The sequence below is a fragment of the Marmota flaviventris genome, chromosome 10 (assembly GCF_047511675.1).
Source record: "Marmota flaviventris isolate mMarFla1 chromosome 10, mMarFla1.hap1, whole genome shotgun sequence".
Classification (NCBI taxonomy): Eukaryota; Metazoa; Chordata; class Mammalia; order Rodentia; family Sciuridae; genus Marmota; species Marmota flaviventris.
The window spans coordinates 8,560,662-8,587,907 of record NC_092507.1 but is presented as its reverse complement, the minus strand read 5'-3'; the positions used below and the strand labels follow the sequence as shown (position 1 = coordinate 8,587,907).

The window sequence follows — 27,246 nt, the reverse complement described above, 5'->3', positions numbered from 1 at the left end:
CCGTGCTTTGGTGTTTTCTGCCATGAAAAGGTGAAGGGGACTAAGATCTTTGCAAGTCCTTTTAGACTCAAGGTGTTAACTTTACGTGGAGGGAATAAAAGCACAGTTGGACCGAAGAAGGACTGCGGTCAGCTGAAAGCTTGGGCAGCTTGGATGTGTAGTGTCTGACACTGGCCACTAGGCGGCTCCAAGGATAACAGATGAGCACAGAGTCAGGCACAGTCTGGGGGGTACCCAGCTTTGAGTCCTCTTCAGAGGCCTGGTGGGTCTGTCTCTGCCAGGCTGGAATTTCTGTCCCAGTTTTATAACTTCAAAGATGGAAAAAAGGAGTCCCCAGACTGCATTCCCGCCTTTAGTGGGGTGCTGGGAGTCGAGGAAGACAGTGGGCTGCCCTGGGCCATCCTCTTGGAGGGTGGGGTGGAAGCAGCCCTTGGAGCCTGGGAGCCTGGTCCTCCACCTCCCCCTTCCCTCTTGCCAGAGTGGGGTGGGGTGGGGAGAGGAATGAAGTCTGGATTTGGATCCCTCCCTGCTGCACTTCCTGGCTGGGTAACCTGGAAAATGGGCTGTGGGTGCCACTGCTGCAAGGTCAGTGGGAGGATTACATGTGAGGACACAGGCCCTCGGTGTAAGGCGTTGAGTTCTGACCTTCCGCTCCCTTTTGCTCTTCCAGCAGTTCCCATTCACCCCAAAGGAAGGAAGATCTTCACCTGCCAAACTTCTCCCCAGAACCACAGTGCCTTTGCTGGTGAGAAGGTGGTCCCCAGTCCTCTCCTCCCCAAATCAGCATTTCTCAAAGTGACTTTCTCACCCACACAGAGCATCCATCCAAAGAACCTACTCCCGTGCACCCAGACCTGCTGAATCAGAGCCTCTGGAGTTGAGGCCCAGGCCTCCCAGTCTGAACAAGTCTCAGACTGGAAAAGGCTGCCCCAGATTACAGGGCAGCTCCCTGGCTCACTCTCCCTCCTCAGCCCAGGGACTTCGAGAGGGGGCGGGAGGCAAGTCCCATCAGCACTTTTAACTGGGGCTGCTTTTTCGGGTGACTCACCTCCCAGACTTCCTCCAACAGACAACTCTAAATAGCTCAGTCCCACCCTCCAGCAAGGAGACCTTCTTGCTGGGAAAGGCAGAAGATGGCAAGGTGGGTGCCAGACACCCCAAAGACGACCCAAAGAGAGGAGCTGCTCCTTGAGCAGCCCAAAATTCGGGTTTAAGATGTTTTGTTTACAGTCTTTTGTTATTAAGGAAATTGCTGTCAATCAAGGTAATTCTAGCCCCGATGAGCAATAAATATGCTCCCAGCTAATCTTATGGGGATTTTATTGGCACCTGGGGCGGAGGTTCCTTTACTCTGCCCACCCCCACCCCCCAAAACAAAACCCTGCTTCCCAGTGGGTCCCCCCACCAGCTCAAGCAACTTGTGAGACTTGGATCAGACTTAGAAAGCACACTCTGTAAAGATAGAGGGCGTCTGGGCAAAGATGGGGCGTGGCTTCCTGGTTGTACCTGGAGGCAGGGGATGACCAAGTGACCTAAAATAAACTCTAGGCGACCTGGTTGGATCGAGGCATGCGCGAGCTCCCCGGAGCCTGCCCCGCACGCTGGGGTGGTCACCTGGCCCGGGCCAAGAAGAATGTCTCTGGGAGGAGCCGGCTCGCTGGAGTCGGTTCCAGCGTGTTTGAGTTCCAGCTGCGAGCCCTCAGGGACACCGGCGGCAAGTCCCGGCTTGCAGAGACAGGAGCCGGTCCCAGGAGTGAGCGAGTCGCTGCGAGCCCGTGTGCGCGCCCAGGCGCGCGCCCCGCGACGGCGCAGGGGGAGGGGAGGTCGCTGCAGCCACTCAGAGGAACGGTAGTGAAGCCTCGGAACAACTTTAACTGTCAATCAGACTTAATGGGGTATTAAAAAAAATGGGGGGTGGGGAGGGCCGCCCTCTTGCTCCGCGCCGCAGCTGCCCCAGGAGCGAATGAATAACGCCGCGCAGACGATCCACTCATCCGATCCACGCGCGCTCCACGCCCGGGCCCTCTCCAAGTTGGAAAGGACAAAAAGAAGGCAATAAATCTAAAAGGAAGAGAGAGGGAACCGGATTGAGCGGCAACTCCCAGCCTCTGCTGGAAGAGAGGGAGGGAGCCGGAGAGAGCGAGCGAGCGCGCGCGAGGGCGAGCCCTGCACGTAAAGAAACTGACACCCGGACCCCCCACTTCTCCTGCACGTTGCTGGCAATCAGATCGCGTTTAAGCAATTTCCTGAGCCCAAGAATAGCAATGAGTCGGGAGACTTTCGCAGGCTGAAATTGGGAGCTCCAAGCACTTTTCCCCCACTTTTTTTTTTCCTGGAGAAGGGGGCGCGCTACAATTTGGAAACGGCTTTTTTTTTTTTTTAATCTTGCACTTTGAAACCGCGGGACTGTGGCAGGGTGCGCGCGGGTGGTTGGTGCCTTTTTTTTTTTTTTTTTTTTTCTTTCCCTGCCTAAACTCCTCTGTCAGTCTGTAAACATTACCTGAGAATTCCCCAGCCGGCACGGCTGCTAGGGCAAGAAACTTCTTGTTAGAACTTCCCACCTCCGGCTTCCCCTCCACCCCTCCACGGTCCCAACCTTATAAGACGCTTTTTCTCCTCCCGAGGATTCATCCTTTTTTTTTTTTTTAAGTCCCCCCCACCACCAACTTTTCTCAGCCGGTGCTTTGCATTTGTGGAAAGGTCATTTCAAGAGTGACCAGGTGGGACGCCTCTCTTTTGTATTCGGTTTATTTATTATTGTTTTGGGGTGTTTTCTTTTTTAATTCCTGTTTTGTTCAGTCCGGGGAGTTTCGCCCCCTGCCCGGCTCCGCGGCGCGGAGGATGGTGTGGAAATGGCTGGGCGCCTTGGTGGTGTTCCCTCTGCAGATGATCTATCTAGTGGCGAAAGCAGCCGTCGGACTGGTGCTGCCCGCCAAGCTGCGGGACCTGTCGCGGGAGAACGTCCTCATCACCGGCGGCGGGAGAGGCATTGGGCGCCAGCTGGCTCGCGAGTTTGCAGAGCGCGGCGTCAGAAAGGTACGTGGGCACCGCGACTCCCGGGAGTGGGCGCTGAGGGCCAGCGGCCCTTGGCGCGGGGTGCCCCCACCTGCTGCGGCCGCCCGATCCCTCGCCCGGGAGCTGAGTGTCTCTGGCCACCCCACTCCCCTGCGCCACACGCAAGCGCTGAGCTCCTCGGTTTCACCTTGTGGATTTCCCGGCACCAGACTGTCTATTTTGGCAGGTCCCGAGCTCTTCGGCTCCTGGGGGATCGGTGGCTGGCTGTTTGCCCCCATCCCGAAACTTAGGAGACCCACCCATTCTCCACGTGTTGTGACCCCCCTTTGCCTTCCCCCCTAGTGCCACCACCCGCTGAGTTCAGGGTGTGCGCGCTCCCTGGTAGAGCGGGGAGCCGCCTGCTAGTTGGCTCGGTGTTTTCCTTGGCAACCCCCTTCCCAGCCCCAACCTGGCGGACTGGACTGCAGCTCTAATGACACTGGAGAGGGGGTATTTGGTTTGGGCTTGAAAAGGAAGGAGAGGGTCTTGGCAGCACAGGCACTAGAAGGCCCAGGTGGAAATTAGGACAGAGGAGGAGGGGGTAACCAGCAGCTGATAAAGAGCCCTTGTTCTCACCTTCGACCCTGTCCCCTCCCCCAACACAGCCTTGGGGAGGTGGCACCGAGGGGAGGGTCCTGCTCGCTGGGCACTGCCTTTAATATTTTGGGGGTCCCAGCACCTCCCGTTTCCGTTTTTGGAGACCTGGTGCTGCAGAAGTGGGGAGGGTGAGCCGCTGTCACCCCAGTCCCAACTCAGCTGGGCTGACTCACCCAGTGACAAGAGCAATCGAGAGAGGGATTTGAGGCCGGCAGGCCAGGCCGTCTCCAGCCAGCCCTGTGAAGAGGAAGAGCGAAAACAGGGAATTAGTTTGAAACTTAAACTGTTGTGAACCAGGGGGCGAGAGGGCCAGCAAAGCCAGCTGATCTGACACGGAGCCACATACCTTGGGGATTAAGTAAATATGTACTGTAGAAAACCAAACCTGCATGTAATTCCAGGTTGCTTTTGTTTTGTTAAATACTGCCCTGAGATTTACAATCCCTCCGGGGTGGCTCGGACTGGGACTGAACTTCGGAGTCTGAACTATCAGCCAAAGCTGATTGCCGATTAACTCTTCCTTAGCCAGGCTGGCAGGGCCTGTCACCACCAAGCTAGTGGGGGGCCAGCTGTCCACGACTCCCTCTTCTCCTTGGGTGGCTTGGACAGCTGCTTGACCTTGCCGTTGGAAGGAGAGTTCGGAAGTGTTTTTAACCCTTGGACGTGCGAGTAAGAGGAAGGAAGGGTTGCTCTCAGCAGTTTTACTTCCTTCCCTGGATGCCCCAGGGCAGGGCTCCTGCCTGAGCCCTTGGCCGAAGGGGGATCCATGGGAGGGCAGACTGGGGAGGGGATTGTTTGGGACAATTGTATGTGATTGTCATTCCTTAGCTGTCTGCAACCCACAGAGGCTTCTGAATCTTCCAGCTGGCCCAAGTCCTGAGGCTTGTAACTGACTGCAGTAGGCTTGGGGAGTTCTTAGTCGACCTGAAAAAACTTGACTGACTATAAACAATCCTACATGAAGGAAGGCCATGGCATGGGAGGGGGTATAACGTGCAGGTGGGGCCCGCCAGTTCCTGCACTGGAAGCCTCGGCCCCACCTGCCTTGGAAAGGGACACCCTCTTCCAGGAAATAAGCCTGGGGCCAATTGCAAATGTGTCTTAAATTGGTAGCAGGCTCACCCAAACCGGACCCACAGGGCCCTGCAACTTCCCAGTGCCATTCATACTAGGGTCAGTCATGGACCTGGCAGGATGATCACGAGGGCTCCCTGCAGCTCATAATGATCTGACCCATTACTGGGGCTGCTTTCTAATGAGCCTTCCGCTTGCTGTCATGGTGGGCAATTTGGAATTCCGGCTTCTTGCCAGAGTGCATCTGGGGCCAGTGAGTGGACTTTGGGACAATCCCCAGGGCCAGGAGTGTTTCGAGGTTTGATGGCCTTGGGGACAAAGGACCAAGTGTTGTGGGAGTTGGGAATTTACAAGAGAAACAGCTGAGTGGGCTGGGGACAGGTGTGAATAGTGAGCTTGAGGGTCGCCCAGGAGCACTGGGCAGGGCTGGCACTTTGGCCTGCGTTGCTGTTGGGCAGGTGGCTTCCCCTGAGAGCCCTCCCTGCCTGGGTTCTGGTGGGAGTGAATCTGGAGGGGAGAGGTCCCCAAAGGGGACATATCAGTGTCCCTCCAAACAGCTGACCTGTCCAGGAAGAGGGGGGTGCCAACCCAGTTTCCATAAGGGCCTTGAGTGAAGCGATCTGGCGACATTTGTGAGTGGTAGAGAGTCCCAGGCTACAAAGCTGATCCAAAAGAGGATTTTCTTAAAGGAACACAGACGTTTCAGAGTTCGAAAGTTCCTAAGCGGAAAACAGCAATCCTCACCCACAAGAGGATTATCCAGAGGTTGGAGACTGGGCCATTAGGGTCTCCAAGGGGAAGGCGCTTGCTAGGTCCTTCCTGCTACATTTCTTTTTAATTTTCTGTGGCCTCCTGGAATTCACCAAAGCTTTCACAAAGCTCAGACCCACCCACTGTCCCTGACCAGTCCCCAGGGTCTTTGACTTGACATGATTTTAGCAGGCACTCCTGGGAGGAGGAATGGAAGGGGCTGTGGACTGTCTGTGGCTACTGTGGCTTTTCCAGCCTTTGGTCCAGTGTCAGGCAGGTGGCTGATGAGAGCCCTGGGCCTGTGGCTGAGGGGCACTCTGTGTGGGCCCAGTGCCAGGCTGGGGACTCCAGGGCGTGTTTGGGAGGTGGGTTAAAACCCTCATATCTGCACTCGCAGTGTGTGGCCTGAAGCCCTGTTCCTGGCTCGGAACTCGTCCTTCAGGTAGCTTTGGAATGTTCCCCCATTCTGCAAGCCCCCCTGTCCTTCCCACTCCTCGCCCTGGAGGCTGCCCAGGCCCGTCATGCCCTTGACAGTCCCCAAGAGACTCCACTCCCAAGCCTGTCCACAGGGTCTGGCCCAGCCCTGGGCCTCTGGGGGTGCAGCAGAGATGAGCAAAGCGGGGAGACAGGGCTTACAACAGAAGCCCAAGACTGTGTGTGTGTGTGTGTGTGTGTTCTCGCACACGCATGTGCAGGCTTCCTGTGGCCTCTCTAACAAATTACCACAAACCGGGCGGGCGGCTTACTGACAATAGGGGACTTGGGGAAGGATGTTTGTCCTCCTGGCAGGTTATCTCAGCCTTTCCTGCTGTCATCAGATCCCACTAAGTGAAAAAGAAGCAGCTCTGGGCTGGAAAAGACTCGGTGCCCCCACTCCGTGGGACACCCACAGCCACTTCCAAGCCCTCTCAGCAGCCACCAGGTAGCTGTCTGCCTGCCAGTGATTTATTTCAATTCTTGTAGAATGTTTTCATCCTGGAGTGTCCATGAAATTGAGGGGGCCCTGACTCCTTGGCCGGCGTATTCGAGTTTCCTGGTTGTTTTTTTTCTTTTCCTGTTCTTTTTTTTTTTGTACCAGGTATTGAACCCAGGGACAGTTAACCACTGAGCCACATCCCAGCTCTTTTTATCTTTTAGACAGAGCCTCACTAAGTTGCTGGGGCTGGCTTTGACCTCAAGATCCTCCTGCCTCAGCCTCTCCAGTCGCTGGGATTACAGGTGTGTGTACTACGCCCGGCTCTCTGTGATTCCTGTTTGGACTTCAAGTTCTTCTATTTTTTTTTCCCCCGTAGACTAAGTGCATTTGTCACTGGCTGCACAGGGCCCTTCTGACGATTCAGATACGAGCCCGCTCATATTTATCTTTACGGTTACTCTCTCTGCTCCGTTTCCATCTTATTTGTTTGAAGTCACCACTTTGGGAGAATGACCTCAGCTATGTTTATGAGGAGGGGTCCCTTCTACCCAGGACAACCAGGAAGGCGTTAGCACCACCATCAAATACTACACAGTTTTGAGCCTTGCGGGGATAAGAGACACAGATGTAATAAACCAGATAAATAGTACATTCATTTGCGGTCAACGCCAAGGAGAAGGCAAATGCGGGAAGGGGGTCAGAGATGGGCTAGAATGGAGGCCCAGAAGGTCACACTGAGCCAGGGACTTTGAGGAAAGGTCCCAGGAAAGGGGCATTCCGGGCAGAGGAAGGAGCAAAGCCTCAGAGAAGGGCGGGTGCCGGGTATTGGGGACCTCAAAGCAGCCAGCATGGCTGGAGCAGGGGTAAGGGGTGAGGGGGAGGCAGGAAGGGCAGAACCGGTGGCTGATGGTCAGAGCTGTGGGTCCTGCAGACCAGGACTGGCTTTGGCTTTGACTTTGAGTGCAGTTGGAAGTCTGTGCAGGGTTCGGAGTGGAGCAGTGACGTCACCCCAGCCTTCGCAGGAGTGTCACCCCAGCCTTCACAGGAGCGCCTGTCTGGGGAGTGAGGAAGCAGGTGGGGGGTCGGACCGGGCAGCTGGGTTTCTGTGGCTCCCGGGAACCTCATGACAATGTGGCTTCATCACCTTCTTTGAGCTCAGGGCTGTGCTCTTGTTATCGCACTGGGATTGTAGAAGAGTTGAGGGCTCCTCCAGAATCTTCCTGGTCAAAGCCGCTGAGTGGGGGTGCAGGTGGCCCTGCGAGCCGTGGGCACCCAGGCCTGGAGCGGGGTGTCTGCTGGGTTGCTCTGCCCTCTGCAGGGTCCTGGTCTGTTCTTATTGGAAGTTGGGTGATCAGTGACGACCCACTGCAGGGTGACCCAGCTCTGAGGGCTTGTGACATGTCACTTCATCCATTGATTCAGCAAACTTGGCCTTGGAGATGCTGCAGGGAACCACGTAAACCGAGTTCTCTCCCTGTGGCCCTTGGCACTCCTGGAGTAATGCCCATCCCCAGGTTTAAAAGCTCTCGTTGCTTTGGGAGGGGTCTTTTAGTGGCAATAAAGCTTAACTCCCCTGAAAGTACCATAAAACCCACTGTGTGGTGCAGCGGGTGAAACCGCATATTTCAGTTGTGTTTGATCAAAGAGCTTTTGGACCTTTGCGCTCAGTGTCGTTCGAACTTTGAGAGTGTCCTTGGGCAATTAAAGGTGTCCGGGGAGCGGGCCCAGGAGGATGAGGACTGGAAGCCACCACTTGAGCTGGGTGGCAACTCCATGGGAGTTTAGTTGACTACGTCAGAGGTGGGAGATGACATCAGCTGCCTTCCAGTATGGGGGAGGCCTGGGGCCTGTTCCAGAAGGTTCTGCAGGGGAACTCAGCAATGTAGATCTGGCCCTGCAACAGGCCCGTCATCCTGCCTTTTGGAGGCCGCTCTTAGGTTCTAGATGACCTCGCGAATCCCCTGCACTCCTCAGATTCCATGAGTCATCATCACTAGAGTGACATCTGTGACAGTAACCAGGACAGAAGTAGGTAGGGGGCAGAAGGAGGAATGGATACCAACGTCAACCAACTAAAACTTAAAAAAATGAAGGGAAGATGACCCTTCTCCGCTTGACCTTGCCAGGTCCACCCACACTGTCTGTCACTCCTTGATCCGCGTTTTCCAAGGTGCTGGAAATGACAGGTGGGAGGAAGGGGGCCAGGCGGGCACGCTCACATCCTGCACCTGACTTGAACCCCTGCAGCCCCCAAAAGTAGGTGCTGATGGCTTCTTTGGTGTCCTGAGGCTGGGGTGGGCCACACAACTGTGGTCGTGTGCGTGGCTGGTGATGATCATGATCCTGGACATGGCTGTGGCGATGTGTGGCTGTCACAACATATACGAGAGGGGTGACATGCAGGCCTCAGGGCTCTGCAGGATGGCTTGGTCCTCCTGACCTGGGCAGGCAGGGCTGGCCTCCTCTCTGAGAGGCAGGAGCAGCAGGCCCCTCTAGCGCCGAGCTTTGGCTAACTCTGGACCTAGGATTCCTGGCCTCAGAACTAGAGCTTTCCCCATGGGGACAGATAATCTCCGCCTGGCCCAGCCGGCCTCTTTCAGGGTTATGGAGAGGTCAAGAGACAAACTATTAAATCCTGGAGCCTGGTACACAAAGGGCTCTGGAGAGAAGTTTGATAAGCAGTACTTGAGTCAACAGGACGCAGGCAGGGATGCAGTTAAATCCGTGTTTACACAAATATTCCTCAGGGCGCCCAGCGGCAGTATTTGCATACAATGAATGGGATGCTGGCCAGAGGATTAAGGTCACCAGCAGCTACCAGGGTTTATTTTAAAGGGTCAGCTGATAGGAGAGCAGCACAGTTGAATTTCTTTCTTTTGACAACTAGTGTATCACCTTAAAGATGCCAGGACCCCTGTGGAGGGACAAGGGGAGGGCCCTCCAACCAAACCCGAGGTGACCAGGAGCCCTCAGAAATGACCTGAATGCTTTGATGTACAGACAGGGAGAGGTCGCTTCCTGACTTCTTGAAGGAGGTGGGCACCGAGGGGGAAGCAGGAAGTCCTAATCTTTTGCTGGTTGTAGAGCCCCTCAAGGATCTGAAGAACTCTGACCCCAGAAGAATGACAGTGACACTTTTGTACTTTTAAGGAGTCCTGCCCCCCACACACACACCTGTCCTAGACACAGGTTGAGCAGGCTCAGCCCAGATCCCGTCCAAATCCACCCAAGTCCTGCGCCGGGCAGAGACACAGGCCCAGAACAGGCCACGCGCCAGTGCAGGCTCTGGTGTCCTGGGACTCAGAAGCCAGGGCCGAGCTCAGAGTGGACAGTAGAGATTTGTGACTTAGTGCTGAAGGCCAACAGTGGTCAGCCTGACAAAGGCCATTGGGTCTAAGCACTGTTTTGAGAAGTGTGACCTTGAGCCCCCTTTTTCAGAGGCCTTTCAGAGAGAAGGAACTAGAAAAGCAGTCGATCGATGAAGGACATGGTCATTTTGTCCACACTGAATCATCTTTCTAGGGAGGTGTGTGTCGTCATTGTCACCTGCCCATGAGACCCACTTCTGCCAACACCCGAGCTCCAGCAGGCCCCAGACCATCCTCAACACCCACTGAGGGTCCAAGACCAAGTTTTCACTCTGGATTCCAGAGCATCCTGGGGCCTGCAGGAGGGAGGTGGAGCGGGTGGAATCTGAGGGCCCTACGTCCACTTAACTACCTCAGCTTCACTTCTGGCTTTTTTTGAGGGGGGCGGGGAGGTGGGGTACTGGGGATTAAACCCAGAGCCACACCCCTGGTCCTTTTGAATTTTATTTTGAAACAAGGTCCTGCTAAATTGCTGAGGCTGGCCTCGAACCTGCGGTCTCCCTGCCTCAGCCTCCCAGGTCGCTGGGATCACAGGCCTGTGCCACCACGCCAGAGTTCCTGCCTGTTTCGTAGCTTAGAATCCATGTCAAGTTTTTGTGTGCATTTGTGGGGTGGGGACAACATTGCTTTAAAGAGAAGACCCAGCCCTGGGAGAGTGTGACTTGGACCAGCATCCCCACAGCCAAGGCTGACCCCACAGCAGTGTCAAATGGTCAAGGTGTCCTGAAGGCTGGGTCACCCACCCAGAGCCCTCATGCATTGCCTAGGGCAGCCTGTGCTCCTGGGAAACAGTTCCGAACCCCATAGATCTTAGGAGCCTTCCCAGGGACCAGCTGTGTGACCTTGGGCAGGTGACCGCCCAAGGACCTTGGCTCCCTCATCAGAAACATTTAGGGAGATGACTTCTAGAAGCCTCCTCGCTCATCGCAAGAGCATTTGCAAGAAACGTCAGCTCCTGGTTGGGGCGGTGGCAGCTCTGGGGGTGTTGGTGCCCCCTTCCACTGCCCCAGCTCTGCACCTTTTGCAGAGATCTCTGCCAGGACCAAGGACCCACTGGCCTGTCTCACCCTGATCCTGGGATCACCCAGCAAGGAGAGGATTCCGCCCACAGAAGCCCTCGGGGGATCTTAGCCTTTGGCCCCTTCTGGAAGTCTGTGGGAGGCTGGAGCCCAGCCTCTTTCCTCCCATTTGGGCCCTCAAACCCTGTTGCCATGACTGGTGACCGTGAGCACTTTGCTTATTGACAGGAACTGGTCCTATGGCCCAGGAGCCGGGGCTGGAGAGGCGGGGTGGAGGCTGGGCCTTCACTGGGTTGCTGGCTGCCAACCCCTCACCACCCAGCTTCCCCTACACAGCGCATTAGTCACCTCCATCTCTGTGTCCAAGTAGCTCAACTGGCCAGGGCTGTGGTGAGGCCAAAGTTATGGGTTACCATGGCAACCCACCATGGTTTGTCATTTCTCCAAAAGATTATAAGACAGAAGGGGGCAGGGGCCATGTTCCTCTCACCCACCAGGTATGGTCAGCACCTAGCACTGTGTCTGGTTCACAGTAGGCACTTAATAAATGCTTCTTGCTTGAATGAATGCATGTCCAACCCATCAGAGCTGGTAGAGCTCGTGTTTACTGAGCATCTACTATATGCCAGGGACCCTTCTAGGCGTAATCTTCCAAGGCAGGCACCGTTACTGTCTTCTGGTTAAGACTCTGAGGATTGGTAACTTAAAGTCAGCTCAGAAGTGACCAGTTGAGGCTGAAGAGATGGCACCGATAACTCCTAGCAAGTCTGTGCAGATATGGCCTCAGCAGCCAGGGAGTCTGGCTGGGTCACTCGCCCAGCCCCTGCCCCCGCACCGGCAGGTCTGGGGCGTTCTTCAGATTGGCCCATGGACTCTTGAACCAGAGGTCCTGTAGACTCAGCCCCTCTGCCGCGTCCCCCACCTCTAGGCAGACTCCTAAGTTCCCCCACCCCCAGTCACGTGGACAGACAGGTGTCCTCTGCACGGCGGCTCTGGAAGGGGCAGAGAGTGGGTGAGCCTCAGCCAGTCACCAGAGATGGTGTTATTCTATTCATCAGTGGCCATGGTCACAGGCCCATCTCTGAGCTAGAGGTGGACGGTCCCCAGTCATGCTGTGGAGTTTTAAGAGTGGGATGTGGCCTTCTGCTGGGGAAATCGGATGCTGTGACAAGGAACATGGGAACCAGGTGCAGGTGCCCAGTGTCCCTCCTTGTGGAAGGACCGCAGCCAGCTTTCAATCATCCCAAGCAGAAAGTGCCGGAGACCGGCCTGCCTGTACAGCGGCCCTGTCCATCCAGCCCCACAGACCTTATCAGGTCACTTGCTGACCCCAAACCATGGGGATGGAATGGACTCTCAGGGTTGAGCTGAAACCATTCTGTCTCCAGGAGGTGTGTAGTTCAGAGATAAAACGTGCAGCCCCAAAGTGGCCCAGCAGGTCATCAACAGACTCCCTTTGGGAACTTTCCTAGAAGATTTAAGGCCACTGGGGTACAAAAGTAGGGAAAGGTCCTTGGCCAGGTCACAGTTCCAAGGGACATTTCTGTGAGAGGCCAGCTGCCCCTCCCCTGCAGCCACAGCAGAGCTGAGGCCAGGGCCTTCTGGTGGGGGGTCTGCAGGTCCCCTGGTGCTCGCTCAGCCCTGCCCACAGGGACCCCTCTCACAAGCCCAGAGGCGGTCAGCACCCAGCACTGGGGCAGTGTGAGTGACCTTCATGTGGCAGGGGTCCTGCCAGACACACCCAGTGTTCCCTGGCTCCACACCCCACACAGATGGACTGGCGGAGCCACTTCCCTGTACAAGAGGGCAGGGGCCTTTCAGGTGCCGTGTGGGCTGAGGGTTCTCGCCTGCTCGGCTGGCAGGCCCAGCACCCTGGTCTTGGGGACATTTTTCTTTCCAAGGGGCCAGCGTGGCGTGGTGGATGGGCTTCGAGCTCAGGGGTCAGGCCCTCCAGCGTCCACACGCCGGCCCTTCTGTTCATTGGCCGCAGGGCTCCAAGTTCCTGGACTTCTCTGAGCCTCAGTTTCTTCATTTCCCAGTGAGGATTAATGAGATGGCATATCTGGAGTTCCCAGTAGGAGATCGGGCCACGATGGTGAGACTGGGATCGAGTCTGACGGGCAACCCAACCCCTCTCCTGCGCTTTCCTCGAGTGCCCGGGGCATTTCTGGAAGGCAGGTGGCTTGTTGCTGCTGTTCTCTTAGACACACGGCAGTCAGCATGTTACACAGACAGGGAGGGTAACTCCGGTCCTTATGGGTGTGCGTGAAGTGGGTCACGCAGGTTGTGGGTTCCTGTATGAACACAGGAAGTGCTGTCCGCTCATTCCACTCCCCCCCAGTCCCATCCCCCTCCCCTTCACTCCTTGTCTAATCCTGGGAACTTCTGTCCCTGCTCCTGTGTTTGTTCCAAGTGATGCTGACAGGTCAGCCCGGGAGCGGGAGAGGCCACATCATGGAGAGACCTTGGCTCTGGCCTGGAGAGTCCCTTGAATGGGCTTTCTTTGTTGCTCTAGCAAAAGACCCTGAGCCAGTGGCTTCACACCACACCCACTTACCCCCTTGGAGTTCCGGAGGTCAGAAGTCTACCTGGTCTCACTGGGCTGAAAACCAGGGCTGTGCTCCTTCCGGAGGCTTTGGGGACATCTCTTGTCCTTTGCAGCTTCTAGAGGCCACCTGCAGCCCCTGGCCATGCCTCTGCCTCCATCTTTAGGTTCAGGAAGGTCGCATCATAGGCCTTCTTCCTTAGTCACCTCCCCCGCCCCCTGTCCATGTGCGGTGCCCCTCATGATAGCTCTGGGCCCCTTTGAGACACATATTCACAGGTCTGGAAAGCAGGGCGGGACGTCTTGGGGGGGGGGGGGGCTTTGTTTTCTTGTCTACAAAGTGGCAGGGCCAGTCCTGACTCCCAGAGGTCTTAAGGTGGTTTCCTGAGATTGTTGATGGGAAAATGTTGGTTGCGTCTGCCCTGACACCTGCTGACCACAAAGGGGCCACACAGAGGGCCAGGGGATGGACGATGTCACAGTTCCCGCTGAGGAGGGGCCGGTGATGCAGAATGACCCCAGGGAGGGCTCAGCCTTGGAGAAGAAAATGGAAAGAGGGGGTGTTACTCGGCCCCCCGCTGAGTGGGCAGCGCCTCCACAGGAGAGAAGACAGCTCAGCCCAGAGAGCTCTCCCAGGCTAGACTTGAGATATCAGGGCACAGTCCTAGGTCACAAGGACCAGACAAGGATCCAGGTCCCATCCTCTACAGAGCTGGGGAGAAGCGGAGGGCGGGAGGGCAGACCGCTCGAGCTGGGTGTTGGCGGGTGGAGTGGGCTTGATGGTGAGTACCTTAGGGAGCTGTTGGAGGTTTCTCCGGGATGCCTGGCTGGACCCGGTGAGTGGAGGGCCAGGGGACCCTGCCCTTCCAAGGGAACTCTCTGACCCTGGAGGCTGGAATGGTCTGGAGTACACTCCAGGGCTGGCGCGGAGAAGCCCTGCCTCGCCTGGTCGCTGAGCAGCGCCCACAGGCTTACTGCCAGCATCCATCCCAGCCATTTCCTGCCACAATGTCCACTTCCTCTGAGTCCCCAAGACCTCCAGGTCCAGGTCTCCAGCCTGACAGTGTGACCCCAAGCAGGATCAACTCCATGCAGTTGACCTTTGTCCTCACGGAGATTAAACTGATGCCTAATTAGTAGCCTATGGGCTACTTACCTGGGCCCAGCTTGCAGGAAACTCAAGGCTTGTCCTTGGAGGCTGGTCCATAAATTACGCCTCATTAGCTCAAGATCTTTGTGGGACCTGCCTGCCCTGGTGTGCTCTGGGCACACCAGCTCCGTGACCCCGGCGTTTCATGTTGGGGTGTGAAGGCCGTGCTGGCTGAGTCACTCCCGTTAAAAGTCACTCGGGTTTCCTTTTCCAATACAGCACCGCAGCTAGCAGCTCCAGAGGTGCCGGGCCACAGGGGGGTTGCGCGGCCGCAGGCTGACTGTCCTCCGGCAGAGCACTTAGCTTTCCAGAGCCTGGGCCCAGGTCAGCTTCGCAGTTCAGGTGTTCTGAGTTTAGAAATGGAAGACAGCTGGGCAGGCACAGGAAGGGCCCAGCCAGGTCTGGGGCAGACCCCAACCAAACCCAGGGACTGTCACAGCAGGGGCATGCGGAGACCAAGGGAGCGGCCTCAGGAGTGGTCCACTGAGGTCTTGCCCCGAATGTTTGGAGTCAAAATGAAGGTGAGACATGGGACTTGGGAGCTTTAGAAGCAAGGTGTGCCGGCGACTTTGATTTTTCTTAAACCTTGACTTAACTTTCTTTTTAAAAATACATTGTATCTGTTTATTTTTATGTGGGGCTGAGGCTGCCACCCAGTGTCCCCCTGTGTGAGGCAGGGTTCCACCGCTGAGCCACGTCCCCAGCCACTTCTCGCTCGCTGCCCCTCAGCTGTCCACCACGGATGCGTTGTTTATCTTGCGTCCTGGAGTAGCCGTGGCCAGTGTGGCTGGGTCGGGGGGCTCATGCCTGGCAAGAGGTCCTGTGGTGAGTTGCTACTGACCGCCCTCCGTGAGAGCCGGGGCTGGCTTCCAGTTGGGGGACTGCACTAGGTATGACACTCCACTGTCACCATCCCATCCATTCTTCATGGTTTTTGGAACGAGGAGCCCCACACGTCATGTGACGGGTCCTAGTGGGTGCCCTACCTCATGGGGTGCCCACCTCACTCCTCCCAGGTTCCCCTCCAGGGCCTTACCTCCATTCCTAAGACGGCAAATGGTTTCATTCTCTTTGGGCATCTGATTGCCCGGGGTCTGGAATTCAGGAGAGCTGCCTCCTGTTAGCATTTCAGAGAGAGACCAGAGGGACTATAGTGGGGTGGGTGGGTGGGTGGGTGCTGAGTGGGGTGGTTGCAGGAGAGGGGACAGGGATTTAAACATCGCTCCCAGAAAGGGGAACTAGAATCTGCTGTAGGAGGGGACTGGCTCTAGGGTGCAACTGTCCCTCGCTGGACTCCAGGGATGCTTGCTAAAGATCCGGGGTCACTTGAAGGATTCCTTGGGTCCTGGGGAGTATTCACCCCCTCAGGCTGTAAAGCCCCAACTTCCCTCAGTAAGAGAAGGAGTCTGGGGGCTGGAGTGAGCAGAGAGGCTGCCTTGGCCTCTGGGAGCTGCTCCAAGTTGTCCCTGCCCCGGGCCCCAGCACCTGAGCCTCTGACCCCTCTTGCTGCGCAGTGAGCATCCTCTTGCACTTTTGACCTTCCCCGCACCAGCACAGGGAGGCCAGTTGGAGATGGTGGAGCCCAGAGACGCCAAGTGACTCATCCAGAAGTCACACAGCAGATCAACTCCAGAGCAGATTCCTTGAGGCCCCAACCAGGCTGCTTTCCACTCCACGGGACAGCCCAGGCCCGTAGCGCTGCCAAGGGAATGCAGTCCAGGGCCGGCTCCGAGTTCCCCGGCATAAACTGGCTCGCCTGAGAAGGGCAATGCGCGGCCATCGGGACACTTTGGCATCTCTTTATACCTGAAGCGCATTAGGCCCCCAATCTCCAAAGGGCTTGAGCTTCCCAGGAAACCCCTAAGCAGCCACCAAAAGCTGACCCCAGAGGCCCAGCCCTTGGTTTGTAGGCCCCTTGGGGAGGCGGGGCACGGGGTCCCCAGCGGGGAGGCTGACCGCCGAGGGGTGGAAGCTGCCAGCCCCCGGGATGCTCCGGAGGAGGGAGGCCCTCCAGCTGGGCGGGTGCCTGGGGGCGGTGGAGGAGGGCGGCGGACGGTTCACGCGGCGGCCAGCAGACTGGCTGCGTGTTGCAACGTCTGGTGGCAGCATCCTGTCCATGTGTGCAGCTGGGATAACCTCGCCGGCGCGGAGGCGCGTGTGTGGCTCAGGCCGAGCGGCCCGGAGGCTGCTGGCACCTCGCATCCCATTTGCAGCTCCGGGTTCAGCCGCAGGTCAGCGGCGCCCATGACATCACGGCGTTTGTTTACCGCCGGTCTGGTGGCGGAGGAAGGAAGAGCCGGCGGTCGGGGTGGCTGGAGGGGGACCCCTTTCCTACCCCTGGCTCCTCCCAATCTCTGCCCCCCCCCGCGCAATCCCGCGCCCCTTTTTCGCCCCCCACCTCGCTCCCTCTCCATCTGCACCCAGGACCCCAATCTGAACCCCCATTCACCCCTCACCCCATCCCTCCCATCTGCACCCAGGACCCTGAGCCCGCTACTCGTCCCCACCCCGTCCCCCAACTCTGCATCCAGGACCCCAGCCCGACACTTCCATTCACCCACCGCTCCCACTCCCTCCGCATCTGCGCCCGCGACCCCGCCCCGCCTCCTCGACCTCCCACCGCTTCCCACCGGCTGCCGGGTCCGCCTACTGGGCAGAGGCCCAGGCCCCGCCCCAGACCCCCGCGCCACGCCCCTCCCGGACCCCGCGCCACGCCCCCGGACGCCACGCCACGCCCCTCCCGGGCCACCGCCCCACCCCTGGACCCGCTTTCGAAAAGACCGACCGCAGCCTCCTGCCAGAGCCCTCCTGGCACCCCCCACCCCCTGCGTCCTGTGAGCCCCGCTGGCCGGCTCCCCATCGCCCCCTTGTTATTGGACGGTGTGTTCCCCCGGCAGCGGGGTAGGCAGCCGAGGCCCATCTGGCGCCCTCTTCCTGGGGAGTGGCCCTGGCCACCTGGACTGCCTCCGGCTCACCGCCCTCCTCCCGCTCCTTGGGCTTCCCCAGGTGTTCTGAAAGCTAAGGGACCTGGGGACTTAAGCCACGCCCCTTTTCTTCCTAGACACTGGGACTTGCCAAAGCCCACCCTCGCTGGAGAGGAGGCTGGGGCTCCAGGGTGGCAGCCTCGTGCTGGTTCTGCGCGGGCCCCACCTTGGGCCCCTCTTCCTCCATCACCTGAGGGTGCCCAGCACCCGACTGGCCCCCACCACCGCCCTGGCTCCCACCCTCATCCCAGGCTCCACTGCAGCAGGGGAGGATTTTACAACCCTAGCCAAGGGCTGCCCTTCACACTCAAGTAGAAATCAAAGTGCTGGGGCTGGAGTTGTAGCTCAGAGGCTGGACTGACGGGGTCACTGATGGATTGGGTGCAAGGAGAGAGTGATGTGGTGGGGACAGTGGAGAAGGGCCTCAGGGGCAGAAAGAGCCGGGACCCCACACCCGGAGCAGCGGGTGGAGCCGTTGATCCTCAGCTTGGTGGTTCCTCGTCCACCGAATGAGGACTGCAGGACCCACCTGTATTCATTTCCAGTAGCTGCCACAGAGGCGACCCCAAGCCAGGTGACTTAACTTCATTCAGAGGCCCAAAGTCCCAAGTCAAGGTGCTGGCAGGGCCACACTCTCTCCAAGGGCCCTGCCAGCTCCTGGTGGCTTCCATAGTTCCTTGGCTTGTGGCTGCTTCCCTCCAGTCTCTGTCCCTGGCCTTCCTCCCCTGTCTGTGATGCTTCCATTTCTTATGAGGTCACCAGTCAGTGGCCTTCAGGCCCACCCTAGGCCAGGGCACACTCACCTCCAGAGCCTTCACTCTTGTATTCGCACAGACCTTTTTTTCCAAATAGGGTCACCCAGGGTCTGGAACCTAAGACTTAACTTTTTGGGGACACACATCACCCTCCCATACCAGCCCCTGGTCACTCGTGAGGTCTGCATCTCAAGTACCCAAGTAGGCACACTGAGCCTTAGAAACGCGAGCCCCGGCAGGCCCCCCTGCTCACGTGGAGACCAAGGACACATGCACAGCCAGCCACCAGCCCTGGCCAGTGCTGACCAGGACAGCAGCTCCAACCTCATGTCCTCCTGCCTTGGTCCCGAGGGGCCCCGGGATCCTGCAGCAGGGCAAGCCCTGGGCACACATGTGTGCTCTGTGACACTGTATAATGAACACAGAGCTGTCCCTTTGCTCCAGTGACATCATGGCCAAGGGAATCACGCAGCATAGGTTGGACTTCAAGCTCTAGGAGCTTGGAGTACGGAGTGTCGTCCTCTGTGCCTCAGTTTCCTTGTGTAGAAACGGGGGTACCCCCGGCTGTCCTGAGCTGACAGGGGACAAGACGGCAGCGGTGCCCAGCGGGGCCTGAGGGTCAGCCAGCACCACGCCATGCCAGCGCTGGTGGTCATCTCTGTGCCTCTCGATGGGGCCGGTTCCAGGCTGGACATCTGCTGGCTGAAGGCCGCCCAGCTCTGGGTTGCGTCAGGACCTGTGGGACGGCGACACCGCCAGCTGATCTAATTTGAGGAGCTTCCTAACAGACCTCTCCCCTAGCTGAGCCAGCAGCCACCAAAACGTTCTCCACAGGCCGAAAGGGGGGACCGGAGCCAGCGAGCAGCAGGCTCACAGGGCTTGGTGGAGCCCTCTGCCCAGCAACCCCACATGCAGGATCAGAGGGTCCCGGAGCATCTAGCCCAATCCCCAACAGAGAGGCCCGGTGTCTTTGTGGCCTCTGGCCTCCTGGGGTGAGCAGTGGGACCCCGTCATGAACCGAGGCTGCACAGGAGTCGTAGCTGCTGCCGTTATTGTCAGCAAGGTCCCCTGGCGCAGAGGAGATCCCTCCGCCCCGGAAACCAAAGTCGTTAGGTGGTGCTTGCCCAGGAGACCCCGGCTGGGGGCTCTGTGTTCAGTGACTTTCCCTGGACACTGCCTTGATGATTGGTAGACTCACAGAACGTAGTGGACTCCACTGCCCGTCCTTCCCCAAGAGGGCCACACTGGGGCACGCAGACTTTGGAAAGAGGGCTTGTGGCCGAAAGGGCAGGCGGGGTTCGAAAGTCTGGAAAGAAGAGGTCCGGAGGCAGTGCCCAGCCACTGTCGGTCCTTGGTGGGTGGGCTCGCGGAAGCAGAAGAGCCATCAGGCCTGTTGGATGTGCCCACGTGACAGGCCAGACCTGGCCAGGGGTGAGAGGTAGGGGTTCATCCCAAGGGAAGAGTGCGGTGCGACAGCAGGAATCGGGAGTCTGGCTTCAAACTCTGATTAGTAGTATTACCATAGTTTTTGTAGTAATGACAGGTACACCTAATTAAAGTGTCATTGTTCTGGATGATGGGCAGGAGGGGAGGGAGGCCCGGGAGGACATCGGCCAAGCCCCCTACCTCCGGCAATCCCCAGGATCCTCACTGAAACCCCAGGCTCCACCAGAGCCCAGCTTGAGAGTCCTTCCTCCCCAAGAAATCCCACCAGTGACACCAGAGCTCACTCTGCAGGTGGTCGGTTTCGACAGGCTGGTCCCCACCTGCCCAGGCTGTGGCTGTGAACCAAGGAAGTCTTCTAAGTCAGGCGGGAGGACGGGGAGGGAGGGAGGGAGGGAGGGATGGCTGGGATTCTTGCTTCCGCCACTCATCCCAGGCTGTGTCTAAGGAGGGCAAGACAGGGAGCCCCAGTGGGGGACTTTGGGCAGCCATCGCCCCAGTGACCAGTTTGGAGAGCAGAAGAATCTTCTGGGCAGAGATTCTTTTGTCCCTGTGTGAAAGTGACACCAGCTGGCGTTCACTGGGCCCCCTGCAATCCTCCTGACCCTGCTTCCTTAACCCCCCCCCCCCACCTGAGTTCGCGTACCTCCTAAGTGACAGATCAGAGAATTGAACCGAGGCTCGCTGGCTCTGGAGCCAGGTTCTAGGTCACTGTGCTCAGGACATGGGGGCTTTCTCTTTGGAACTGGACAGGGTGTGGAAGGGGGGAGACCAGAGCTAACCCAGGCCATAAATGCATCTGTGGCGTTTAAGATCCTCCCCTGCAGGCTCTGCCAGGGCTAGCGGCTTTCCCATTCTCCCCAGGCCACAGGGTGGCTGGGAGGTCCTGGGAGGGGAGGAGACATACGCCCTCCAATCTGTGGCCGCCCAGGCCACCGTGCCTTGAGGCCTCTGGCGGGTATTTTCATTCCTTCGTTGAAGCCAAGAGCACCGCTCCAGGTTCAGAACACAGGGGCCGTGGGACCTGAGCTGCCTGCCCATGACCGGCCCAGGGACCTGGACCTTTCTGGGGCTGCCAATTATAAACAGATGTTCTTCCTGGGGGTCACCCGAGACCACCCAGCTCATGTCATGGTGGAGGGTGCTCCAGAGCGGAGTTCCAGGAATGAAGGCCAAGTCCAGGCGTTGGTATGAGCCCCCTGGGAGAGGAAGGCTGAGCTGGGTAGAAAAGCGCACTTGGTGTCCTCCAGTCAGCCGGTTCTTCTAGAGGCCCCTGGGGCCAAGGCCCCCGGGACGTCAGCTGAACACCTCCTCCATCTGGCCCACCCTGGGTGCTGCGGCTGTGTCAGTGTAGTCCCCCGAGAACCTGCAAGCTGTCAGCAAGGCAGGGGTGTTCAGCAATGGGCCAGCGCCCCCACATCTGGGCTTAGTGGACACCAGCAGGGCTCGCCTCTGCAGTGAGAACCAGGAGTTCTGCTTTAGGAACTGCAGGACTCTGGGCAGGTCACTTCATCTGTCTGAGGCTCACCTTAAAAAAAGAGGGGGGATACCCACCCACAGGGTAGTGAGGGTTAATGTAGAAACCAATCCGTGTCCTCGGCACAGTGCCTGGCCCAGGGCCAGCGCTTAAAAGATGTTAGACACTGTGTGGTGGTGTTGTAGGGGGAACAGAAGGAGCAGCCAGGGAGGTTCTGGAACTGAGGGATATTTAGGCAGGGTTCTGCAGGATGAATAGGAGTCCACGAGTAGACTTGGCATTTAAAACAGGAAGAAAAAAAAAACAGGAAGAGAATTGCAAACAGTTACCTCACAGTGGACGGGAGACACTGGTAGGGGACTGAGGGACAAGTAGGGGTTGACCCCACAGCGCTGAGTTACCTGTGTGTGCATAACTATTTTGGAAAAGATCTATGGGAAGCTTTACTACACCTTCCATTGTTAAGAGCATAAATAACTGAGTTCTTTAGAGGCTTTCTCTCTTATACAGACAAACATAAAGAAGCACGTGCAGCCAGTCTTCCGCCCTGAGGCTCCTCTACGCAGCCCCTTCGCCTGGTAGTTTTGGGGGCTGAGGTTATCCCAGGTGCCTAATGCTTGGCCCCTTTTCTGATCATTAAGTCCCTGAGCATCCTTCCATGCCGTGAGACACTCATCCTTTGACCAGCGAGAGGAGAGGGTCACCGAGGGCTGGTGCTATGATTTTCTCAGCCTTTTCTCCTTGTGGGAAATCCCAGCAGAGAATGTACTGCATGCTAGTGGGTGCCAGCCCTGTGCGCTGAGTCCCTTTAGAGAAAGGAGATGAGTTTTCTCCCACCAGGAGAGTGAATGGAGCTGCTGTCCGGCTGCCTGACAAAACCTCAGTTAACATCCCAGCCCTGTCACTCATTTGTCTGTGTGGTCTCAGACAAGATGCTCAGCCTCTCTGAGATGGATATATTATGGCTGTGTCCTAAATGCCCAATTTAAATGAGGTTCCCTTTTTTCTTCTCTATCCCACTTGCCCTCGTTCGTGGCCCAGGGTTTCCTGTTCCTTCTGCCTTGCCCACTGGAACAGGGTCTCCCTGCGGCAGGAACAATTCTTTGTTGGGTCCCAGAACTGGGTTCCATGCCCATTCCATCCCACCCTGGGCTCTCTGTGGTCCTGGCAGGTGGGTGCACAGGGTGGTTGTGATGGACACTGAGTGACATGGCATGAGAAGGACCTTCCGGGTGGGAGTGAAGGCTGAGTGCTGGACACCTGGGATTTGGGAGCAGAATCTTTAAAACTCAGACTCCTGCCCTGCTGGGGCTTGGCGCATCTGCGGGGGGGGGGGGGGGGAAGGTTCTGGTTCGATTCCTGTCCCCACCGCGCAGAGTGTGACTTGAGGCGGGTGACCTCAGTACTGTGAAAAGTGGGCAATGACAACTCTGGATGGAGCCCCGAGGGCCGCGCTGGGCCAGCAGAGAAGGCAGCCTCGCAGGGAGAGGGCAGCCTGGCCTCTCCCGAGCTGCGCTCCAGCCCAGGAGGAGCAGGGGGCCCGAAGCTCGCCCTCTGCCCGGGGAAGGGAGGCCGAGGTGCCGAGCCTCCAGAGCCCGGATTCTATAATCCCTGTTGATGAGTAAACCCGGCGCTGACCTTGACCCGCCGCTCGTCCTGCGAGTTCATTAACGGAGGCCAACCAACCGGCTTCCCGCACCGGGAGCCCGCCCCTCGCGGCCCCTCCCACCCGCCTCCGCCCGGCCACCCTGTCCTGGCACTAGGAGGGACGCTTGTGCTATCCGCGGTCGGGTCACCCCCAGGGGTCTCTGGCAGGGCACCTGGGCAGGCCTGCAGGTATAGCTGCCGGCTTCTGGTGACAGAACCCCAGAGGGGTCCAGGCAGGGACCAGAGGAGCCGGAGAAGCTCCACCCGGGAGGGGTCTCATTGCCCTCCCCTGGGCTCTCCCTAGCACCCAGTCCAGGTGACACCACCCGTCCACGGAGGCGCAGCTGGCCCCTAAGACAAACAGACTAACAGTGTCCGCCCACCCCAGGACCTTGCGCGTCCACCAGAGGACCTGGGCAACCCGGCGCAAGGCTGCGCATGCCCCGACGCACAGCACCGAGCACATGGGAGGCTTGCGCGGGAACATGGCGAGGCTCGCACTAGCCGCCCTCCCCAGGCAGCCCAGCTCCGCGGTGGCTGTTCTGGGGAGGGAAACCCCTGTCCTCCCTCGCTCAGACCCCTGTGCTGAAGATTGCGGGGACCCTGATGGCTCCGCGGAGGAGGATGCATGGTCTCTCGGCCTGGGAGGTGGTCCCACCTTTGGCACTTAACTTTCATTAGTTCATTCAGCAGACAGCACATGCCAACCTGGACGCAGGGACATAAAATGAGTAAGACAGCACTGAGTTCTTCGGGGCTCCCGGCCCATGGGGCCAACCTGTGTCTCAGCAGCCCCTCAGAGGGAGCCACCAAGCCTCAGGGGCCCGACTGTTGTCCTTGCCTGCCATTGAAAGACAGCAGGGCACGACCTTCATTCCGTCCCTTGCCCCTGCCCTGTCTCCTCCCCAGGTGGACAGTGCTGGGCTCCCCGGTTTCCAGACCACAGACCCCTGCCCTCCTCACCCTGCCCAGGTTCATGCTTCTGGGGTGGAGCCCTCAGGGACCTTCTGATGGGAACCCGTGCACACCTGTTTGTGCTGAAAGGGTTCCAGAGTGACAGGCACCCATCTGGGCCACTGCTTCAGATACCCCGAGGTCATCACTTGTCTTTGTAGGCATCTAGACCCCTGTACCTTCCAGCAAGCTCCCCAGCTCTAAGCTTTCCTTCTGTTGACTTGCCCAGAAATTCTTAGGGTCCCCAGAGGTACCTTTCTGCCTCAGCCATACCTTAGGGATCTGTGTAAGCCCAGTGGTCCCATCACCCATGGGAGACAGAGACAATGGAGCAGGAGGAAGGAAGCCAAGGGTTGTCTTCATCCCAGGCTGATATACTCAGAACTGGGTGGGTGGATGGATGGATGGACAGATGCACGGATAAGTGGATCGATGGATGGGTGGATAGATGGATGGGTGGATGGATGAGCTAATGGGTGGTAGGTGGGTGATGAGGGAGGATGGAAGGAACCCTGGAAGACAGGGATGCGGGGGTCTGGTGGGGTGAAGGATGTCGATGCCAAATCACATCCTTAGAACAAATGTTTGTCTTTTTCTTCTCCATGGTCTAAACCTCCCAGCCTCTCCTGGAGGAACACATTCCAAGGCTGTTTTTAGTAAAGTGTCCCTTGGAGTCTCTCTAATTGCAGCCTCTTTGCCCTTGATGGACTTCTGGGGTCCTGGAGACAGCCAACGGGCTTCTCCCTTGTAAAACCGTTTCTGTATTTCAGGACTTCAATTAAAAGAAATAAAGTGGTTGGACTGAGTGGGGCTTTCAAACTCTTTCCCAGAGCTGTTTTAGAGGTTGAGAGAACACTATTATTTCCTTTTTAAAAATACTTTAAAAGTTTAAAAAATTCTAATTTAAAAAAAAAAATCAATGCACCAGAATCCTCGAGTGTGCCAGCCCCCGCTCGCCCCACCTGGCTCATTCTCTTTCTAAATGAAAGTTCTGAGGTTTTAAGATAGGCAGTTAATAAACTGTGGTCATTTGCCGCTCTGTCCACTCGGCTCTCCACTACAACCGGCAACAATATAAAAGAGAGATGGGTCGGGTTCTGGTCCATTGTGACTGGAGCCACCATCTATAAGCCCCGGTTTGGAAGGCTTGTCTTCCCACATAAGCCATTTTGTTCTCCTTAGTCGTCTTTAGAGTAAGAAAATATTATGAGTTGGACACACCACTTGTTTCTCTTGGTTTCACACATCGGGTTTTCCATACTGGGTTTTATTTTTGTGTAAAGAAGTTCACTGATAATTTTAAAAAAGGAAAGAAAATAGGAACCCATCGGACTGATTCCCTAGAAGCAGCTTCCTGCTCTTGCTTTTCCTGGTTCTATCCTGAGCTTGTGGGTCCCGGGCCTCCCGCCCTCTGTGCCAACAGAGTTGACTCTTAGTTAGGGCAGTTAGTCTCCCCGTCCTCTAACCCTGGGCTCTCATGGGGAAAGATGTGCTACCCTACCTCAGGTCGAGGGTGAGAACAAGCCAAGCTTCTCCTCTGAGCCCTTATGGGCCAGCCATTCATAAACTTGCCCCAACCCTTGAACTACCCGCTGTTCAGTCCTGCGGGGCGGACTCCTGGTGAGGTGAGCGGCTCATTACCTGCCAGGTGAGGCAGCAGTTCATCTCAACTGGAACCTGGCTGCCCCTCTCCCGCCCTCCCCTCCGAGTATGACCGCAGCAGGGTGGCAGGCCCCCTCAGCCTCTGCAGCCCTGAGGCCAAGCCTCCCCATCCATCCTAGCCCTAGACTAACTGGTGAGAAGCTGATTTGGAAGAACATTCTGAAATATTGAATAGAAAAACTGTGCTCTTGCTTCTGAGATAATCAGCACTGGGCTGGCAGGAGGCATACTGCTAGAAGGAGTATATTAGAAAGATAAGTAATCCATCAATTGGTCATAAATGGGCTCAGAGCCAGGCCCGGTGACACACGCCTGTAATCCCAGGCTTGGGAGGCTGAGGCAGGAGGATTTCGAGTTCAAATCCAGCCTCAGCAAAAGCAAGGTGCTGAGCAACTCAGTGAGACCCTGTCTCTAAATAAAATACAAAAGAGGGCTGGGAATGTGGCTCAGTGGTCGAGTCCCCCTAAGTTCAATCCCCAGTACCAAATAAATAAATAAGCTCGGGAACTACTGGTTCACTTAAGAATAGGCTAATTTCCCTTTTAAAAATTCATATTGTTAATTTGCTTTGTATACTTTATTTTGGGGTGAAGTCAGGGAGGGAAATTTAAAGACAAGTTATTTCACTGGACTTCTGATGGTAATAATTGCTTGTTCCATGACCACCTTATTCTCTTCTTCTAGATTGTTCTATGGGGCCGGACTGAGAAATGTCTGAAGGAGACGACGGAGGAGATCCGGCAGATGGGCACAGAGTGCCACTACTTCATCTGTGACGTGGGCAACCGGGAGGAGGTATACCAGACGGCCAAAGCTGTCCGGGAGAAGGTCAGTGGCTTGGGAGGGCCTGTCCTCAGAGCAGCTGAACGCAGGGTAATGCCAGGAAAAGGGGATGTGCTTGCATGGCCTGGCAGAGTGGCTTTGTCCAGGGCACTTTAGGGGACTTTCCTGAGGAGTTGGTCCAAGTTGCACAGGCAGGGATTGGGGATGATTGCACAATAGCTATAGTCACCTGTGGTCCCCTTGGAAATTTAAACCTGTGGGTTTCTCTCCAAGACTCTGAGAGCCCAATGCCCCACTGCCTCCTGGGAAAATCCTTCTCCTGCCTTCAGTCATCTAGTGTATCAGTTTACTCCAAGAGAGGAAAAAACCACCCTGTTGGGTGTCTGGCATGTGGCAATGGTAACTCTCTTTACGTACCAATAACTTCATTTATTATAGATGTGATGGGTCCCAGGAAGGGTGCGTGCCATAAGTCATTTCTAACCCTCAGCACCCAGCTGGTCTGGCGCTAATGCCATCTTCTCAGCAAGACTGATGCCAGAGAGGTGGTGTGGCTTCCCAAGGCTGCACGCATGTGGGAGGGGGTCTGGTCTGTGCCCTCACAGCCCTGTGTCCCCTTCCACCCGCAGGTGGGTGACATCACCATTCTGGTCAACAACGCCGCTGTGGTCCACGGGAAGAGCTTGATGGACAGCGACGATGACGCCCTCCTCAAGTCCCAGCACATCAACACCTTGGGCCAGTTCTGGGTAAGAGCTGTCCTGGCCGAGAGCCAGCCCTGGGCATGACAGGGAGCCTGGCCAGCTGGGGTGGCAATAGGCTCACCAGGACCAGGACTTGGGCCAGCAGGATATCCAAGGACAAAGTGGGACCAAGAGGAATGTCCAGCCCCAGAAGCCACTAGACTTTCTGATCTGTGACCTCAGTGTCCCGCAGCAGGGTGCCTCTAGCCCCTTCCCCTGCAGGAGGGCTGGGCCGCTGGAGTAGCGTGGTCCCGGGTGGGCAGGTGTCCCCGGGCCAGGGCAGGAGGGCTGGTGGAAACAGCGGTTGCTTCACACCGACCCCGTC

General features: G+C 57.2%; 1 protein-coding gene across 2 annotated transcripts in view; it reads left to right on the top strand.

Annotated features, from left to right (window-relative positions):
• Positions 1–1,693: 1,693 nt before the first annotated feature.
• Positions 1,694–27,246, top strand: part of Dhrs3 (dehydrogenase/reductase 3) — a 32,807-nt gene continuing 7,254 nt past the window's right edge. The window contains exons 1-4 of one of the 2 annotated variants that reach the window (XM_027947540.3): positions 1,694–2,720; positions 2,800–3,036; positions 26,080–26,223; positions 26,808–26,927. In XM_027947540.3, coding sequence (XP_027803341.1) covers positions 2,842–3,036; positions 26,080–26,223; positions 26,808–26,927 — 459 coding nt within the window. In that variant the 5' untranslated portion in view covers positions 1,694–2,720; positions 2,800–2,841. The remainder of the gene's footprint in view (positions 2,721–2,799; positions 3,037–26,079; positions 26,224–26,807; positions 26,928–27,246) is intronic. The other variant, XM_027947541.3, reaches the window with a different exon arrangement.